This window comes from Trachemys scripta, chromosome 9 (assembly GCF_013100865.1).
Source record: "Trachemys scripta elegans isolate TJP31775 chromosome 9, CAS_Tse_1.0, whole genome shotgun sequence".
Classification (NCBI taxonomy): domain Eukaryota; kingdom Metazoa; phylum Chordata; order Testudines; family Emydidae; genus Trachemys; species Trachemys scripta.
In genome coordinates this window covers 17,709,962-17,731,379 of record NC_048306.1, presented here as the reverse complement: position 1 = coordinate 17,731,379, position 21,418 = coordinate 17,709,962, and the positions used below count along the sequence as shown (strand labels likewise).

General features: G+C 37.9%; 2 protein-coding genes across 6 annotated transcripts in view; one reads left to right on the top strand and one right to left on the bottom strand.

The window, feature by feature from the left end:
* The window catches only part of IRS4 (insulin receptor substrate 4), a 30,128-nt gene extending 17,321 nt beyond the window's left edge, over positions 1 to 12,807 (top strand). The window contains exon 2 of the mRNA XM_034781142.1: positions 10,506 to 12,807. Coding sequence (XP_034637033.1) covers positions 10,506 to 10,510 — 5 coding nt within the window. The 3' untranslated portion in view covers positions 10,511 to 12,807. The remainder of the gene's footprint in view (positions 1 to 10,505) is intronic.
* Positions 12,808 to 18,371: 5,564 nt separating this feature from the next.
* The window catches only part of COL4A5 (collagen type IV alpha 5 chain), a 140,276-nt gene continuing 137,229 nt past the window's right edge, over positions 18,372 to 21,418 (bottom strand). For all 5 annotated transcript variants that reach the window (XM_034782616.1, XM_034782619.1, XM_034782620.1 and 2 more), the window contains one exon: positions 18,372 to 20,060. In XM_034782616.1, the coding sequence (XP_034638507.1) occupies positions 19,979 to 20,060 (82 nt within the window). In that variant the 3' untranslated portion in view covers positions 18,372 to 19,978. The remainder of the gene's footprint in view (positions 20,061 to 21,418) is intronic.

The following is a 21,418-nucleotide window of genomic DNA, read 5'->3' as shown; positions in this document are numbered from 1 at the left end:
GAACCAACCAGAGAGCCCCAAAATGCAAGAGTGGCTTAAATCCACCTTTAATCCTACTCCCTCTCCTAAGCTTTGCCAAGTACATCTTCACTGCAGCTCAAGATCTGGGCCATAGTAGTTTAGAAGCTAGCAGCATATACATTTCTGGGCAAATATAAACTATTTTTCACACTTTCTGTCTTTGGAAAAAAAGTGAAGTTTTGAATTTCTAAACTATTATAAAATTTGCAAAGTTAAGGTAAATCATTTTTCAGTAGGTGTTGCTTTGCTCTGCTCAAGGCAGAATTTTAAGAGAAAATAGTCGTGTTGTCCAATGTATATTGAATTGTTATACATTCCCCCTCTTTCTGTCTCTTCCCCCAAATCTATACTTGTCTTGAGTGGCAGTAAGTTTCCTAACTCTCAGTATGGTGTCTGGAGACAAGATAAGAGTGTGTCAGAAAATGTCTTCCTAGAAACTTTACCTCTATTTGCCAAAATAAAAAAAGCAGAAGCCACTGTTACGAAAGACAAGGCACATTCTTTGCAAAATAAGGATGTTGTAAAAGTGTAAAGGTTTTTTTAACAACGTCTGAAAATGTTAGGCCCCCAAGAACAGTGAAACTGCATTTGCAGGTAAATGAATTCATAAATCAAAATGTGTACTGATCATTTGTAACAGTAACTTCCACACTTTCTTGTGTACATTTTAATTTGTTTCAGGGTAGGGTTTAATTTGTAAACTCTTTACTTCTTGACATTGAGATTCACAGAGTTTGCAAACTTTTTTGAGAAAATTGTTAAAGTAAATCAAACAGTTTGTGAATAAAATTTGCTGAATGAAAATAAGGTTTGTTAACACTGTGAGGGCTAGATGTCTGTCTTGTTTTTTAAAAGGTCAGGCATGTAATTATGAGTACAAAATCCATACAATTACAAGTCTCATTTTTGTACACAGTTACTTGAGCCCCCAAAAGCATTGAGTATGTATTTAAATATATCCCATTAGGAAAGCAATTAAGCATGTGGTTAATGTGCTTAAAGTTAAGCACATATTTCACTGCCTTTTCTGAATAGGAATTTCCTGAATCAGGTCTTTGATATGTGTATATATAGTTTTGGTAATTGCACATGCAAATTACCGTAATCAAACATGTGCTGAATTGTCTGGTTTACATTTTTGTAGTCATAGTGGTTAGGTGTGCAAATTAAGCCAGCATCTTTTCTGTGCAATTGTATAAAAATGGTGCACGCAGATCAGGCCCTGAATGTGTACCATTTTAAACGAGTGCTGTAAGAAACAAAGAATATAGGGCAAGAGGGGTGTTTCAAAAAATCAACTACTACTCAGCGTGTAAAGAAATTGTTTTGATAGACCCTTTTGTGGGAAGTGGGGGGGGGGAGAAACTTATCTAAAAGACTTGTATCAGAATACACTAAGAGTTCCCCTCCCCCACTGTTGTGCCTGCAAAGGAACATTCTAGGATGTACATTTCAGGTCCTGAGGTTGCATAGAACACAGTGGTCTACTTAAACAGCATGAGCATTGGAGTGCATGACCCTGGGAGGGAACTAGTGCTGTGCTGATGTCTTCGATCTGTGTATGATTTGGGGGAATCAGAATTAGCTACAATTCTAATTTAAAGTACAGGAAATAAAAGAAAACTTTGCTAGTCTCCCCTTGAAGGCTTTATCTGTCTACATTCTTAACATGAAGTTTTTAACCATTAAAGATGGTGGAAGCAGGACAGGGTTGATTGATAAAATCAGTCATTTAAGTTGCTTTGATTTATAATCTTGATTTAAATCAAGCAAGAAACCTTGATTTAAATCATTGATTTTAATCGTGTTTTGCATTCGTACTCTTTATTTTCTAAACAAGGTTGATTCTCATTAGTTGATAGCCATTCAAACATATTTATTTGCATTTGAATATAGCCTTTACACTAAATTTGGTGCTTTTTGCTAACCAGGAGGGTACATTATATCTATACATATTTATTTAGATATTATGTAGCTTGACTTACGTTTATTCAGACTCTTAATGTTTGCTTTTTTAACATTAGAAAATGGTGAACGATGCATTCTTTATTTACTATGTGTGTCATTTTTTACTTGTGATTTGTTTCAAAATCTGTTTGGATGGAAATTACATTTCAAATAAAATGCCCCAAATCAGCACTTAACATTTTTGTATTAAATAAAAGTACCTTATGTATTGGATGCATAAGAGAAAACATTTTTCAAAACACGATTTTGTATTCAAACTAACTGATTTTTTTTAAACAAAGGAAGTATTGTCTGTAGTTTATGAATTGATGTGATTGTTTCTGGTCACCATATCCTTGATGATTTTAGAACTAGTAAATCCCCCTCTCATACCTAGCTTTTATTCATAGATTGGAAGAGGAAAACAAGCTTTTCTATTTTTTCAGCTCCCAGTTGATTTTTTTTTAACTGTGACTGAACTAAGCACTGAACGGAACTAGTTGAATAAACTCAGGTAAAGAAGCTATTCTCTCTGTATGTGCAGAAGAGCCTACTGCTGTCAAAAGCTGGGTTAGCACATCAGACTGTTCCAGGTGCTTAGCCAGTGACTCCCCCCAGTTCACTGGCTTGACTTCCTTTAAAACTTGGCAGCAAACTGCTTAATATTATTTTTTTATATTTTAATTTAAATGGGTTTATTTAGATTATAATAAGTTTAGGACTTAACATAGGTTGTCAGTTTCAAAATTCATTCGAAATAGTTTTTTAAATAAACCTGTAACGTAATTTACATTCAAATTTTTTAATTTAAATTGGATTTTTTTCAAGTAATTGATTCTTATTCATGCTGCATAAGGATAACATTTGAATGACAGCTTCTCTGTTTAGGTTCTGTGTCTTAATATCTGGATTTAATTCAGCTTTTTCCAGAAGTCTGATATTCTCTGTGTCACACTTCAGCACAACTGTATCTGTATTTCCCTGCTGTGATTCAGCAAAGGCATCTACTCTTGACTCCCCAGCCATTACCTTTCTTGGGTGGAGACATATGTATCTCTCCCTTCTAACCAATATATTTACAAGCTGGATCAGGTAAATCCTACTCGGTGATATCCCCAGCAAAAGATGGCTGCCTAAAGAGGTCTTTTTGTTTTCTCTTCAGGATTGTCAACAGTCTATTATCCCAGTTAAGCTACCACAGAGCTCTTTCTAAGCAAGAGCATTTTATTCTTAAGGTAAAAGCAGTACAGAGAAAACAATAAAAGAACCTAAACGCATGCTAATAAGTTCACCAGAGATCACCTAACTCCAGCATGGGCTCTGGCTAGCGAGCAGTCCTTCAAACCCCACTCAGTGGTTTTCCCACGGTTTCAAGTTTTTAACACCCTTTGCTCAGAACAAGAACCCCCATGAATCTGGAAGTGAGTCCTTTATCCAATTTGGGGTCTTTGAAGAGACTGTGAATAGGTGATCAGCCAGACAGTGCCCTGCTAAGGGGGGCAAAGCTTCAAACAGGGAGTTCCCCTCTAACCAGAGGGTTTACATTAGCATACCCTTCCCTTCCTCCTACAGATTTCCTGGGAAACCCACTTAATTTTAAAAGTTTACATTGTTTCAAAAAGTCCTTTGAAGTTGCTGACATTTTCGATTGTTTACATTAGTCACATTTCCTAGAGAAGTTGCATACACTTCCATAGTCATACATAAACAATTGCATTTTTAATACAATGGACCCCAAAGTTATTAAACATAATTTGGTGAAGTTTAACTTCATTCAGTAAGGTTTATCCAGGTTACTGCAGGAGATTGCCCAAATGGTCAGACTTTGTACTAAAATCTTTTATAAGCAAAGTTTTCTATTAACGGAATTTTACAACTCACTCATAAGTCATCAGATGTCCACTCCTGTGAAAACTAAGATAATTTAGCATATGTTTCTTTGAGGAGTAATTAGAGGGTGGAAGATGTCTGCTGTATGTTTAAAATGTCCTTTTCTTTTTTTTTAAATGGGATCATGACTCTTCTCTCTGTTTGAACTTAACTCTACAGTTGCAGGAAATGAAATGTAAATTGAAATATACAGACATCCCAAGTCTGTTCAAATGGGGTGCAGCATGTTTGGAATCTAATTTATAAAGACTTTAGTCTAGTTCTGTTTCCCTATATCTTGTAGCTCTGTAAATTACCTTTCTATGAAAAATTTACAGTTTTATGTATAAAGCATTGGGATTTTTTTCTTGTTTGTTATTTTAAATTACACCCTTTAAAGCTGTCCAAGCAGTCAGTTTACTGCCATTCCACCTTACCTTTTTCACTCCTGGTTTCTCTTCTATCCCTTCTTTCCTTCCTGATCCTTTGAGTCAGAAAACTTCAAGACCATACACAGCTCAGTGGACTCCTCTTGTTCCAAACTGTTGAGAAGAGTAGTTTTGATTGGTATATGTAGAGCAGGGTAGGCTGGAAGACCAAAATGTAGCAATCCAAGATGAAAAGAAATAGTTTAATTTTCTAAACCAAGTGCTAGATCCACAAAACGACTTAGGTGCTTAACAGCCTTTTGGGTGCCTAAGTCCAACATTTAGGTGCTGCTGAGGTCCTCAGAACCCTGCTGCTGCCTAACTTTGTAGGTGTCTAAAATCCCTAGTCACCTAAATTTCCACCATTAAAGTCCCCTAGACACCTATATTTCCACTAGTGAGCATGTGACCTGAGAATCCTGAACAGGTAGGCACCTTCCTCAGGCCTGGACTTAGGTGCCTAAGTCTCCAAGGGTGTGGCTAGCTTAGGCAGCTCTCTGCTGAGCTTGCTGGCATTCTTAGACCCCAGACTTGGGGTGGTGGGGTCCAATGGGTGGCAAGGCACAAAAAGTTAGGTGTTGCAGTGCAGTGAATCTATCCCTGAAATTATACTTTGGAGGTGATTTGCAAAGCTTTTGGATACTTAACTCTTTTGCTGAGCTCTTGTTTTTCATATAAAAACCTTGAAATGGAATCTGACCCAAGTCAAAAAAAGTACAACACTTTGAATAAGAGAGAAAGCAGTTTCTTTGTAGCATATTGTAATGGGCTTGAGGGTTTAAATATACCTGGAGAAGTATGCCCAGGGCTAGGTACTTCAAGCATTTCTTTAAATTTTCACTTTAAGGCTACTCTAAAGGCAACATTATTAATATATTGGAAAGCTGCAGTTTTCTTTTAAGTTCAAGTTTTTGCCTCTGGTTTTATATGGCAAAATAAACAATTGATCTTTGCCATTTTGTGGTGTTAAAGACTAAGGGAGACTTGCTTCTGAAAAGCAGATTTTTTTGAAGAGCTCCTGAAAGGTCAGGAATAGGGACTTTTTATTGTGGCTACATTTCAGTGACTTTGCTCACCTGAGATTGAAAGTGTCTCACTTGCAAGCTAATCAATCTTATCAGTGTCTGTCCTTCCACTTTGAGAGAGAGTTTCATTCAGTGGTACATTTGATCTTGAAGAATCCAAAGAAATCAGTTTTCTGCACTTTCAGATGAACACAAATCTTTTCTCTCTTGTTACTTAACTCTTGACAGTGTTTACATGATGTTATAGAAGAATTCTTTTCATTACTTTAGTCCATTCAGTTGCTTGTTTCCTATTGCTTCTTTCAATGTTTGTATGATTGTATCTGACAACACAACTATCTTAATTACTAAATATTAATCTATTTGCAGTATTGATGAAGAGCTTTCATATATATTATAGTTTCCATAAGACCGTGTTACCTACTGAATTGAATACTGCGAAGACAGAAAAATGTCAGATTTATATTAAACTATGTCATCTGAAGCCCTGCTCATCTTCCAGAAGTTTCTAGAGTATAGGAAAACAGACCTTCCTTATGGTCCACTTACTCCCTTCTCTTTAACATCTAGTGACGGTTGATCCACCTACTACCTACAGTCACCAATGATTCCATCAAATTTCCAACCCCTCTTGGCTTCTAGGTAGTTGTAAAAACCCCCTTTCCCCGCCTAATGTGCCCAATTAGCACAATAGACTCTTGATGTTACCATTTTACTTTTAATTTTCTATAATACTTAGTTCTAGTATTTTAAAAAGCCTTCCAAAGACATAACAGTGTAATATGTAACATCAGTGACAAATCAAACAATGGAAACAGAAAAACTCTTTGCACTGCAATTTTTGGGGTGTGGGTGTGCCCAGATGGGAGGAATGTGTGTGAGTGCACGCTTCTTCTCACAGCCATGCTAAGTGTGCCCAAGTTCCCTGCCTGGAGGGTCTCCTGATCAGAATGAAATGGTAGGAGTCCAGAAATTCGCTCAGGTGATGTTGTACCATATGCTCATTTACACTAAGCCTGTAGAACATATCTGGCACTATTAAGGTTCCTTATATTTGCACCCACGCTAAGGTGTCTTTACATTATCAGATAAATGAAAATCAGAAACACTGGGGTTCAGGAGTAAGCTACTCCAGGACTTGGCTTGTTGCATAGAGAGAATTGTACTGCTAAGATGAAAGGGGCACTGCAGGGTGGATTCCAGCACAGATCTTCCTGTTCAGAACAAAATTCAAGACATTGTTTGCCTGGCAGGGAGACCTCACCAGTTTGAAAATGAGGATTTACAAATCACAGTTCAGATCAGACTCCGCATTAGGTCTTTTGGCTGCAACTATGGTAACAGTACCTATGGCATGTGTCTGCATGGGGAAACCTCGGTGGACTTTGAGATAGCATTGGAATTCTTGCATTCCTTGTGAACAACTGATGATCTATGGGCCTCTCTGCCTGTGGTCAATCTCCAGCTAGGAATGAACTTCCAAGCACCACCCATTCAAATTGTGGTAACTGCAGATATACTCAATTTGTGATGGGGATCTTGCAGAATCTCAGTTATCTATCCATCTCCCCTCAAAGTTTAGGGGATTTGCTTTTGGGGGTGTGGTGGTTTTTTTCCCCCTTTTCTTTTCCTTTACATTTGTAGTACATAAGTGAATGTAATGCTTTTACTCCTCCTCTCCCTCCACCCCCCAAAAAAGCACGGACTATTGAGGGCCCCAGTGGGTTGTACTACTCAGACTGTCAGTTTGAAATGTTCCACTTCATGAAGAAGGTGGCGGGGGGAATAGGGGTTCAGCCCTTAATAACTATAGCTTTGGAAGCTATTAGCTAGTTTTGGGTTGGAGGCTTGAGATCCAAGAGTGAGAATCTTATGAGATGATAAGCCAAATTCACAGGTAATGTGTAATTTAAATTCCCTTGCATTTAAACCCCATTAGAGCTACTTACACCTACACATCTATTTAAAGTAATGTAATTTATGTCAAGGGATGCCAGAAAAAGGTGCAAGTTAAAGTAGAGCGGCCCTTTAGTTTTACACATTAATACACCGTTTTCTGGCTCCTCGGTATATATGTTGCACCAATTTAGACAGCAGTAGAGTGGGCATAAATAGTTTTCAGGGGGTCTGAGTTAAATTCCACTTAGATTAATTTAAATATGCTGACTTTCACTCTGTGAATCTAAAGGAGTCTGAGTTGGTGTATTGTCTACGATGATGCACTTTCTTTTGGTCCCCAAAAGAATCACACCAACTTTGACTACTTCTAGACTGAGGTTTCCTTCTGAATTTGGCCTGCTGTCTTCAAAGAAGCAGAATTACAAGGTAAGCAAGTTCCACTTTCCAGAAGATCAAATTCTTCCCTTTTTGTTTTTATATGTGATTGGCAAATAGAATATTCCAGGATTTTATAAAAGGTTTGAAACATTGTAGGGAATCTGAATTCTGTCATGTCTGACATTAGGATTGTCTTATTAAACAGCCTGGCTGCCATTGCCCAAAATGTTTTGGGGGGTATAATTCGAGAGAGTAGAATAACTAGTCAAACATTTTTCAGGTGTATCTTGTCTTAAATGTAGAGAAAAAAATTATAGACAAAAGTACAGACGCTTTTTAAGTTCCTTTTTCTTTGTAAGCTTGTAGATAGGAAGCAAAGGAGGGGGTGAACGTAGGTTAATATGCAAGCCTCAGCTGTATTAATGTGAGCAACGAGGTGCTGCTTTGGTTGCATGCCTCACTGAAGAAAAAGCTTCTGTGACTCTGTAAGTGTGATGCATAGCCCCTTCATTCTTTGATCCTAAAACAAAAACCATCCTTCTTTTAAAAAGGAAAACTATTTAAAAACTCGTGTCTTTATTTTACAAAACAAAAGCAAATTCAACGCTGTTGCTAACCAAATTGCAGTGTGTGTGTAAAATGAAATGATTTTATATAAAGCTTGTGATTTGATTAAGATAGCTATGAAACAGCACAATGTTGGGGTTTGAGATTGGCATTTTTTTAAGTGATTGACCCAGCCTTTAATGTGTAGTTACTACAGTTTCTTTTAGTTAAATGCTATAGAAGGTTTTCTTCACACTTGATGTGTTAGTAAGATACCTCTCTTGTAGTGATTTAGATTTTAATTTACATTGTCATTTTTCTTCAAATGAAATAGCTTCCCATCAGGCCAAGAAAATAGAAATTACTTATCTGAGACCCCAGAACAGCTTGGTATTGGTTCTATACACTTTTTTATTTTTGTCTCAGACTGAAGAATTTGTCCTTTTGATGCAGTTCCTGTCTATTTAGCAGTAGCTTCCTCATAGATTTGCATAATAGTGCATTGCATTTACACAAGGCTTTAACTAGTCACAACATATTAATCCTCACAATACACCTGTGGGGGAGATAAGTATTGTATCCATTTTTATAGATGGGGAAACTGAGACAGAGGTTGAGACCTGCCCAAAGCCACTCAAGAGATTGTCAGAGCCTTCCCTCTCCAGTATTCATTCCATAGATCATGATGTGTCTCGGTGCGTAATAAAAAGTGAAGTTCCTATATCATAAACTATTCTGAGTTGTAATTGGGCATTTTGTTGTTACTAAATACTAAAAGGACTTGGTCCATTTACAGGCCTTTGAATCAAAGTTCAGTATTGCTCAGTTTAGAGTGAAAATAGACTGGTATCTCTCTCTCTCTCTCTCTTTTTTTTTTTCTTGTATTCTCCTCCCACCCCAATCCTGCTTCTCTTGTACTAATATTTATTCATTGAGAGCTGGTGCATTTGGTGTTGAACTAACTTAACATGGTTCCTTCTCCAAAAAGCCTACAATAATAGTCGGCAGACACACACAGTATATCACACAAGGGAGAAAAGGTGGAAAAGGATGGTGTGAAACTATTGAAAGCAGTAGATTGAGAAAGATGGGTACAGAGATGAGGCCCTTGTACATACCCTGGAGTACGATATTGGAGACCTATGTAAGATCTGTTTCATTAGAGTATAGAGGGAAGCAGAATTGTAGGGGTTCCAAGAAGTTGAGGTAATGGCTATAGATGACACACCTGATAAACTTCAGGGCAAAGGGGAGGAAAGAGGCAGTATTTTATGGCAAATAGGGTCAAGAAAGGTATTTAGGGCTCAGGACACCAGCGTATCTGAAAAGTGAGGATGGTGTCAGGAGTAGGAGATGGTGAGGTCTAGTAGACTGGCTGAAGAGTTGCAAATTTTCAGCTCCACCCATGGGGTGAAGGAGGAAAGACTTTTTGTGTTGGAAAGGTATGAGGAGAATCATGTGACATTTAGGATGGTGCTCAGAACATTGCAAGAAGGATATTTAAATAACTCTTCACTCTCACATGTCATTAAAACATTTAGTTCTTCCCCCACCATGTCTCTTCGGTGACCTCTGCGTATTTCTACTGTGCCCCATCTTGCTGTACCCAGAGAGCTTGCTTTAATTCTTGCTAAGAATTTTAGTTTAGATGTTTTCAGAGAGTTTGAACTAAAACTTGATCTTGGTTATCTGTACTGTTGCCATCCATCAATTGCACTTTATTCATATTCTGAAGAGTGGAAAAAAAAAATCAATCACTTGAATTCTGTTGTGTTTCTCAGAGGATAACTTAATGACCAAATGGATTTTTCTTAAAGTTCGGGGTTAAGACTGGCACCAGTCATAGGCCTCTCCTTTTTTCATTTAAACTGGAGTCAAAATGAAATGTTTTTTACAGCAGCCATGCACAATCTTAATTATAGCTGGGTGACAAAATCACTAATATTCACCTTTTTCATTGGATGTTTGTAATAAATGGCTGCTATGTATATAACCTAGCCTTGTCACATCACAGGTATCTCTTTAAAGCAGTCTAATTTGGTAGTGAGTTACACATAAGTAATTATGAGCTTTATTGATCATGTCTGCATAGTATGGGCTAGCTACACAAAATAGACTAGACTCTTGGAGTCCTGTCCAGAAAGCAATGAGAATAATGTACACTTGAGATGGATTCTCTAAGTGAGGTATTCTCTTCTTTGATTTCCCCATAGTCCTTCTGAGGAATCTAGCAGGAATCTGTTTGTTTAACCCCCCTTTAAGAACTTTTCACCGTTGTCCTACTTTCAATGGATGTCATTTGTTTTGATGGGTAAACTCCATATCTTTTCAACAGAAAATAGTTTTTCTGTTGGTGTCACTGACTGTATTTTTTTGTTTTGTTTCTTCCTAGACTGACTGCATTGCCATGGAAACCATTGTTAGAAGAGGCGGCTTTTCTACTGGTACCTCCAGAAACTGTGTGGTGCTTTTGGAAGCAGAGCTCAACTCCAGCCAGCTACTTTCACTTCCACCAGCACAGACATACACACATAATTGTAATGATTTTTGCTTAGACATCAGCTGTCTACAGTTGAGTTAATTTGAATTAAGATTTTTCATAGCTGTGTTTTGGTGATGGAATTTGTTTTTCCGCAGCACATTTGTTTGAGAAGCATTGGGAATGCTGCAGAGGGGATTCCTACAACTTCCTTTTTACTTCTCTCTGCCTCTCCCCCTAATTTGTTTTTATTTATATTGAGAAGTCAAAGCTGGTGGCTGATGATCTATTTAATATGGGTTTTGTTTCTCTGGTACGTTAGCTTAAACATGTATTGCTTAGAAATATTTTGGCAGGTCAATTTTTTTTTTTTTTTTTTTGAGGGGGCTGGGAGAGAACTATGTAACTGAACCTAAATCTGTGATGGACAGACCTCTTTATTATATTTTGCTTTATAGTATAGGAGGTAGTTTTTGATCACAGAGCTTAGTATTTTTAATCGTATGTCAGAGCTTAAACTGAAGTTTGTTGCTCAGAATTCTGATATGTATAAGGTAAGATTAAAGGGCTGGTTGTCTTGTTGATTACACTTAAATTATCCCTGCCCATTTGTTTATGAACATGTATAAAATATAAATCGAGGTTTCCATTCATGCACTCAAATGGGAAAGTGCAGGGTCTGCTACAACTTTGACTTCTGCTTTACAATATTGATGTGTGCTGTAGCTTTTTAAAGAGAAACCACCCTAACTGATCTTACTTTCATCCAAAACCCTCTTATAATTTGGGACCATTTTTTTTTTTTTTTTTTGCATAATGGGAAGTAAATACTTGGGTTATCACTTAATGCATTCTGCCTAAAGAAAAATTGCAAACAATGACTATTTCAAATTAAAAATAAATTGTAGAAAATTAGAGCTAGGTGCATCACTCTTACTGATTTTGGTTCAAATCAGTTTAGGCTTTTAACACTGCTATGACCTTTAAAAGCATGACACTAGTTGTTGGTACATACAATGTATAATAATAAAAGGCACTGACTTGATAAGGGGTTTAAAAGTGGTACACAAATCCTCATGCTGTACTGCACCACACAGCTGGTAATCCTCTACATTGTATATTGTACAAGTGTTTTGTAGGGCTGCCTCACATGACATACAACCTTTAAAATACTAGTACAGTTTGTATAACAAATTAGATGCTGTCAGTTTTGATGTTGAGTGATGTGTACCTAAATCTATTTTTAAGTAGTCTTAAAATGTACATGTCACAAAATTGTAAAGACCTTTCTGTAAACTTAGTATCAGTTTACAAAGTAACAGGAAAGAAATACTTGCTGCAGAGTTTAAAAGCACAGATGTGTTCTTGAATCTGGAAGAGAAGTTAGTCAGTACAGTTACTAGTTGCTGCTAAACATACTCTGATAATTCATTTAAAAATATTACCACTTCTATAGACCATGATACTGTCTGCCATACAGTTTTTGTTTGGGCGTAGTAAATTAATAAGGCAATATGTAGACAGCCATTTTAAAGCTTTTATTTTTTTTTTCAAATTAATTGAAATTTGAATGATAGTTCAGAACATCTAATGGGAAAAGAAAAGGTTGTGTTGAAAAAATTGAACATGTTACATACCTTATTTACATATTAGGTCCTGAGGCTGCCATTGTACAATATACAGCACTGATTTAATAAATGCTGAATAAATAACTAAATGGGTAACCTCAAATATAGTGGTACAGATACTAACAGGTACAGCATAATAAATATGCAATCTTTTTGAATCTTAGTTTACAGCCACTAATTTATTCAGTATTGTGCTGGAAGAACACTTTCAGAATATGTAAAACATATCACTACGTATACTACCTTCCAGCTACCCGTTTATGCTGCTGTATAGTACAAAAATACCAATGATGGAACAATGTTTGTCCTGTAAATTTAATTTGATATTGGACAGTTATTGTCTGTACAAACTAAAACATATATGGTTGAAACTGTTCATTATATTTGCTATTTCTGCTTCAGACCTGTTTAAAAGTTGAGCTGATTGATCTGGCTTTGTCTTCCATTGTAAATATTGTTACATTGTTTTCTTTGTAAAACATATCGCATTTGCGGTTTTGGGAGACTGGCTTGAAGCTCTGTATAGTGTTTATATTTATCTGACTTGGCTTTCCATAGAGCTACTTGCGGTAAATGTGTTCATGTAGCTTCTGCTGTCTGGCTCTTATTTTTAAGCAAACCTGTTTTATTGGCTGAATTGTATTTCTCCTCCCCAGTATCTTTCTTTTAAGGGGTGTGGTCCCCTGGTCATCACAGGGCTGTTTATACAGTGCTGAAGAGTGGATTTAACCAGTTTTACAGGAGAACATATCTCAGACCACCAGTTATGAAACATAATCTTCTCTAACTCTGGAAAAATGACTTAAATGTGAATGGTTACGCTAAAGCTCCCAGAACTTGATATTGTAGACTTCTGTGCTCATTGATAGACATGTGTCTATTAGTAATGGGGACATAGTCGTGTCCCCCAGGGGGCTGTACTGGGACCAGTGCTATTCAACATATTCATAAATGATCTGGAAAAAGGGGTAAACAGCGATGTGGCAAAATTTTCCAATACAAAATTACTTAAAGCAGACTGCGAAAAGTTATAAGGGGCTCTCCTAAAACTGGGTGACTGGGCAACAAAATGGCAGAGGAAATCAGTGTCGATAAATGTAAAGTAATGCACATTGGAAAACATAATCCCAACTATACATCCAAAATGATGGGGTCTAAATTAGCTGTTGTCACTCAGAGATCTTGGAGTCATCATGGATAGTTCCTCTGAAAACATCCACTCAGTGTGCAGCGTCAGTCAAAAAAGCTAACAGCCGGAGCTTGTGGTGCCAGACAGCTACTCCAGACCCTGCAAGGCAGCCAGGTCCCCCGGAGCTCACACGGCCAGCCGGCTGCCCTGGACCCGACACACAGAGCAGGCCAGCTGCTTGCCCTGGTCCTCTACCACATGGCTGCCCTGGACCCCTGGGGCTGATGGGGAGCCCTGACCCTGCAGGGCTGGCTGGAAGCATGACCTCCCCATAGTAGATGGTGGGGGAGCCTGGACCCCTTCCCTGAAGGACCACTTGCGGCCTTTAGCATGCAGCTGTGTGCTAATTGGGCCACGGGTTGAGAACTGCTGCTCTGCAACATATGATGGAATTTTCAGAAATGCCATGGAAAGTGGGCTAGCTTTCTTTAGCACCTGGTTGTACAAAGCAACCACTACTGTCACTGCTGATTTGCTACAGGTTATTTTTTACAGTGAAGACAGCTAAATAAGGATTTTGAAGTAATTTGATACTACACCTAATTTGATACTTTTTTAAATTTCCTATCCCTGCATATATGTACTGAAGCAGAACTTAGTTTAATATAGCGCATATATTGCTGAACTCATTAATCAGACACTAAATTTCTTATCTTTCACCATGAATGTGACTTCTAAAAGTAACATTTCTAAGATCAGGGTCTGTAACTGCAGAACTTTTTTAAATACTCAATTCAAGTCAGACTTCCTTTAGTTTAATGCATTAATATTTTGAACAAACAGCAGCTCTGAAAGTAAGTTTAAGTTCTTCTAACCAAGTTTTTGTAAGACAATGATTATCCTAACTAGGCTCCTTATTCAGAGCCTCATTTTATAGCAAGCAGCCTATGTTGTGGAAGAAAAAGAAAACAGTACTTTTAGTATGTGGCAGAAGCAGTCATACCAAAAGTAAACAAACAGTGAAAATTATCCAAATACCATGAAGACTGTTGCAACAGTCCCTTACAAAGTAACTGCTTTAGGTACCTTAAATGGCTCATTGGACCTGAACTGTGTTAAATGCTTTAGTCTTTCAAGGACGTTGCAACCCTCGGGCTGGGTAGTAGACCAAATGATCAGCTTTGAAACAAGAGGAAGTCCTCGATCAAAACCAGAAGGCGGTTAGTCACTATTTTCATATCAAGGAGTGGAAGACTAAGCTACATATTTTAAAAATGGTTACACTTTTGTAAAGAAAAAAGTGCCTTTTGGGTGGAAGATTCTTTTGAGCAGCTCTAGTACATATCCAGCATCTCATAGAAATGTTACAGAAATAGTTAAGTGAAGAGCATACTTAGTGTGGCAGGATACATCATGTACAGTTGGTAGAAAAATGGTGACGTACAGAACAACCTTAAAATTCCCATATTTGGCAATTCTCTGTGCTTATTTTCTGCCTATTGGACTTCTCCAGGTTTTGGAAAGAAAAAAGGTGGCCTTCAAATTCCAGTTAATCGTGCTTGATAGACTAGAGAAACCTATGTCCATATCCTTTCTCCTCTTTTTTCCATTAACAACAGATGGGGCCTTTAAACAATAGTTTCTCCTTCCCTCAATTGCAACAGACCATAAAGGAACATCTCAGAGGGGGCCAGGAACTCGTGGCTAATTGTAGTAGAGGTTTCAGAGCTCAGAACATCTTACTAGTATGGTAAGAGTGTTGGAAAGCCCCAGTTCAGTCATGGCAAACCACCCCCTCAACTAGTATTTTATGTATACCTAGTTCAGATATGTTTTTCCTTGTGACAGTATCAAGTTAATCTAAATTCTTATCTTTAAAGGGGAGGGACAGAGAGTAGTGAACCCACAGAATGCTCCAGTTTAACATCTGTGCCCTGCACTTCCGCTATAAGCTGCAAGGGTTACTTTTAGGACTAATAGCATCGTTTGATTTACCTAGCAGTTAATCCTTATTCCTCTGCCACTTGTAGTGGATTTATGATGTGATCACTAGTTTGCTACAAATCACCCATCCCTCACATTCCAAGTTTTATAGGTACTGATCTTATGTTTTGAAAGGCTCTATATTCCATTACTGCTCTTCTGAGCTGATCACTACTCCTGCCTTTCCTTAGCAACACTGTCCTGCTTTCTGTCAATAAAACACTCCTGAAGACTAGATTATCACAATCTTTCTTGCACAATTCCTGGCTTGTGGTTGCAGTGGAGGTAGCCATAGCAGCAACAGTATTACAGCCCCAGCCACAGGGATTGTGTAAGGTGTAAACCATAGGTTACTGCTGGGAAAGATCTGTGTTACAACTATATATTGCTCAAAGTAGAAGAGTTCTAAACCTAGCAAAATGAACTTCCCTCACGGGTGCCCCTCAAAAGAGACTTCTCTACAATGTGGGCAGCACAATGACTCATGCTACTAGCATGCATATTAGGAAATACCATACAATTGAAATAAACACATATAAAAGGTAATGCTCTTCTGAGATCTCAGATCTTTTGGACACATTGACCTATGAGCATTTTGACATTTGTTTAAAGAGGAAATATTTTTTAAAGTTTACCTTTAAAAAAATAGAATAAAATTGATGAAACCCTACAATTAGACTGTAGTAGCCTTTGGTGTAGGGGATGTTATTTTTCACTGGTTACAGGTCTAGAAGTCATTAAATCCAAAGTCCATAAATACTGTTCTAGTCCATCCTAAATCAAATGGTTCTGAAATATTTCACTTTGAAGAATTTCAGAGAACCGTACCATCGAAGTATGATGTATAAATCAATCTCACTCCACACCCACAAAATAGCCTAAAGGTACAGTCGGCCAATATACAGCTTTGGTACAAGGATTAACACCGGAATCTCATTACTAGGAAAGGCAATAAGGAGAGAGGCCCATGTGCAACTTTGACACTTAAGAGTACAACAGAGTGGCAGGGACTAGCCTCCCTCTGTTAATGTTTTAAAGATTTACATATTAGTATTATATAAGTTATACTTTAGCAGGTCAGCCTAGTTTGCAGCAATTCTATTATGAAGTTAGACACCAATTCAATCAATTCAGCAAACTGCTTGCAGTACACCTATAAAAGCAGGTGAGACAAATATTGAGCAAAGAAAGTTAACCAACATCCTCCATATTTTGATATGTTTTATCTTATTAAAACCATTGCTGATGTAGGCACTCTTAACTGTTCTTAAATTATCTTTGAAAGCCTATAGTGCCCTCATGTGGTTAACACACAAATCTTATCCATGTACAATTTGTATAAAGGATCATCTGTCTCCTAACCCATTTTCCACATAATTACTACTGAAGGTAAACTAGGAATAGGCCAGGCTCTATAGCTAACACAACTGCTTTATTTACAAGACTGAATTACTTGAGAAAAACAATTACATTAAATGCTCTCATGGTGGAGTGGTAGTATTTAAATCCAAGAGTACCTTTAGGCTGCAATTTGGGTTTGAGGCCATTCTAAGGCTTGAGAACAGGTTTGGCAGCTCCAAAACTATATACGTGTTTTCACAAGATTTTGGTCACATCTGACCTGAAAAGTGAGTCCTTTTGGATTCTGAAACCAACCTGGAGGGAAAAATGATAAAGGCAGTTTTGGCAGTGCGGATTTGTCTCCAAACCCCCTGCAGGTCAAAGGATTGTTCCACGTGTAATATTAAAAATCTGCAGAACAGAAGGTTTTGCCAGTTGTCGTTATATTCCGGTACACTCAGAGGCCCCAGCCAGGATTGAGCACCTATTATAGGTGTTGGACATACATAGAGTGAGAGAGAGCCTCTGTCCAAAGAGCTTACAAACTAAGTGCACAAGACAAAAGATGTGGAAAAAAAGAATCATCCCCATTTTACAGATGAGAAATTGAGGCCCAGAGAGATTAAGGGACTTGCCTAGGAGAGGCAGCCATGCAGCAGCATCCAGCAGTGTGCAGCTGCCCCACATCCCTCTCTTTTATTTTGGTTACCTAGCAGTTACGTGATAGTAACGGATTTGACATACCCACAGCGCAAGGAATCAAGGAATAGCTGTTCTATGCGTTGTTACACTAGGGACTATCATTTATACTGAAAATTGCTGCATAATTTATTGCTGCTCTAGTATTCCCTGGGACGTTTACATGCTCCAGAGGATGCATGAGACCATAACACAGAACATAGCAACACTAGCAGGATCCTAGGAAGAGCATGCATGGTCCAACAGCCATAGGAAATGTCATTGTGGAAACCAAGGCTCCATAATGTAGGAAGGACCCGCTTTTCATCTGTCTCAAGTTCTTTTATGGGGGGAACCTACCACTCTGCCTGTGCTGTACTGCAACACAGCTGTGATCAGTACAAGTACTCAAGCTGTATTGGGATACATAATCTCAATGTAATGTGCCAGGCCCAGAAGGTCAAGGCCCATCTATTTAACCCTAGTTCTTGGGGAGGTAGCGATAAGTCAGGGGCTGGTGTTTATGGTAAGAGGGACAGGAGTTGGGGTTTGATGTCATCTTTAGTTAATGGTTTTCTGGTTTGGAGTTAGCAGCAGCTGGTTCAGTTTTGTTTCTTTACATGTAAGATCAACCAAATAAAATAAGTAGAAGGGAATGTTTGGTTGTTTTGTTCACTTTCTACTGTCATGGATTTGCAGGCAACTCACAAAAGGGTAGACATGAGCCTTGTGGCTGTATTACAGGCCCAATACCCCAATGTTATACACGTATAAACAAAGCATGAGGCGTACATAGACTACTTTAACATTTAAAAACACACCAAGATGACACTATTATATTTTAGAGTAAACCTGTGTATAATTGCCATTTTCATATTTACACAAATGCTGTTAATCCTCCACTTATCTCATTTTATTAACCTTTGGCACCTCGCCTAGTAACTCATTTCTATGTCTCAGTTTTCAGCAGGGATATATATATAAGGGACTTGCCTAGGAGAGGCAATATATATATATATATTTTTTTTTGAGTGGCTGCAAGCCTAATGTATAGCTGGCATCAGAAATTCAGAGGCAGAACAGCCATTAGCCAGATGTCACTGATAATTAGTTACTCAAAATAAGATGAAATATACTTCACTTTTATAAAGCAATACATTAATTCTCAGGCTACATTTGTCCTAATGAATGGTGAAGATGGGAAAATACAATGAATATCTCAAGGAAGGCTGATCACCTGGAAAATGCACAGTCTCACTTCCTTTGTCGGGGAGTGCTAAAAGCTTATACATAAATGCAAGAAATAGAATTAACCACAGAAATCAAACAAGCACAAAGTTCTGTGTACAAAATGTGATAATTTCTTTGCAACTATTGCAAAACGTGACAATCTAGGACAGATACAGTAGGATTCTTATATACTGATGCAAGAAACAAGGAGCTCTATGACCTTTCACGGCCTTTATTGAATTATACACACACAAAAACTGTTGCCTTGTATAAATCCATCATGGATGTGTATAATTCACATAAGAATGATTAGAGGATACATTTATAAATATGAAAAATCAGTTTTAGCCAGTTTTTGCTTTATTTCAGTTTTTTCAGAGTGTACAGCTATTCTGGATAATATACATGACACCACTTCGGAGCAAAGAAAGTTTTTGTAAGCATAATCTTAAATGCTTTGGCAATTTGATATTTCCAAGGGGTATTTTTTGCTGAAGCAAACTGGTTACTACTAAATCATGAATATGACTTGTTTTTATTTAAAAAAAAAAAAGACATTGGATATGGCTAATCATTTCACATATTTTCACAGAATAAAAAAATCCTTTTAAAATGGTTTCGATTTCTAAGCACAAATAACACCATTGATAGCATGGTGTAAGTATAAACATTTAAAACCCTGATCAAAATGACTAGAGAAGTATTGTACATTCCCCAAATAAAGTCAGATTGGAACTTGAGGGAGGAAACAAAACTTTAAAAATCAGTAGTAGTTTGGTGTAAGAGGTATAGATTCTCTCCATTGCCCTTGATTTTATATAAAATACTGCTGTATATATAAACTTGTTTTTAATACACTTTTTGTGAAGAGTGATTTTAGGCTGATTTGTGTCTAAATAATTGAAGGTTTGAATTAAAAAGGTGTTTACACAATATACACATTTCATTACTTACAAAGAGAAATAAGCTTAACATTTCATATTAAAAACCTGGGATACAGTAGGGTTAGTAGCACCATGAAAAAGTGTTTTTCAAAACTGCAGTCTTGTTATTTTAAACATACTCAGTGCGTTGTATTTTGTTGTTTTTCTCTTGGTTGATCAAAAAAGTGCCATGGGTACTAGGAGAGAAATGAAAACTTCATCTTCTGATCCTTTGTGAACCTCAAGCGTCTTTTGCATTTCCAAGAGATCAATTCCTTTGTCTTAGTCCTTTTGTCAAATATGCACCAGGCAGCCTTGGTTTGGCACTTTGGTGAGGTACACCTGAATTTGCACTTTTAAAACAGTTTGGATTTGTTTTTGTTTTTTTTCTTTTCGCACAGTAGCACCATTGTTACAGCAGGAGGACAGTGCACCCTAGGAATTCTCATTGTTTTACAAAAATTCTCCAAGATGTTACGTCCTCTTCATACAAACTTGACAACGACTAATACGTGTCCTCAGGTCTCCAGCTTTCAATGTCTCTGACTGAGGTTTACTGGTTGATGGAAACACAAACACACAAGGTTAGCTTTTCTTATGCTTACAGGAGCCTGGACTTGCAAGGTGCTGAGTGCCTTTCACATCAATAGGACTTAAGGATGTGCTTAAGTGCCTTCCTAGAAGGGAACTGCATGTGCTTACCACCTTTCTTGATCAAGCACTTATTTCATTACTCTCCCTAAAATCCCTCATGAGTTGTGACAGTTGTTTGTTTTAGACCAGTATTTCAATATGTAGACGGTGCTGTGCCAGCAAACGATGTCAGCCCAACATGCCGGACAGTCCACAAACACCAATTTGAGTAAAGGGTGTCTTTTAGAAATGACATTTGTTGGGCAATTACAAAATACAGCACGATCTATCCGCCCCTCCCACCTCTGGCCGCCCAACATGGAAGAATTTACATCTGTAATCTTTTGACTTCTCATTTGAATGGGATTATTTCATAATCAAATGTCACTGTCCAATTGAGGTGAAAATGTAAAGATGACAGATTTAATCAATTATTTCCTTCTGCTGTGTAAGGGTACGTACATGAGTGATTATAAAAAAAAAGTCCATCTCGGTCATAGAATTTAAGGCCAGAAGGGACCACCAGATGATCTGTCTGACCTTCTGTATATCACCGGCCACCAGTGGCACCCAGCACTCACACACTAAAGCCAACAACCAAAATTAGACCAAAGTATTACAGCTCACAGGAGGCTAAACTACTATCTGCCTGTAGGCGCAGCAGTTCTGGAGAGCCCTCAATGGCAGGGAAACGATGATAAAGTGAGATATATCTAGATAACCCTGGCAAGTGACCCGTACCCAACACCCTGCAGAGGAAGGCAAAAAATCCCCACAGTCACTGCCAATTTAACTTGGAAAATTCCTTCTTGACCCCACGTATGGTGATCAGTTAGACCGTGAGCATTTGAACAGGAACCCTCCAGCCAAGCACCTGAGAGAGAGAATGCTCAGTGCCACCTCAGAGGCCTGACTCTCTCCATTCAATGTCATCTCTCAGCTGTGGCCAGTTCTGATGCTTCAGAGAAAGGAGCAGGGCTAGGCAACCTATGCCATGCGTGTCAAAGGCGGCACACGAACTGATTTTCAGTGGCACTCACACTGCCTGGGTCCTGGCCACCGGTCCAGGGGGCTCTGCATTTTAATTTAATTTTAAATGAAGCTTCTTAAACATTTTAAAAACCTTATTTATTTTACATACAACAATAGTTTAGTTGTATCTTATAGACTTATAGAAAGAGACCTTCTAAAAACGTTAACATGTATTACTGGCACGCAAAACCTTAAATTAGAGTGAATAAATGAAGACTCAGCACACCACTTCTGAAAGGTTGCCAACCC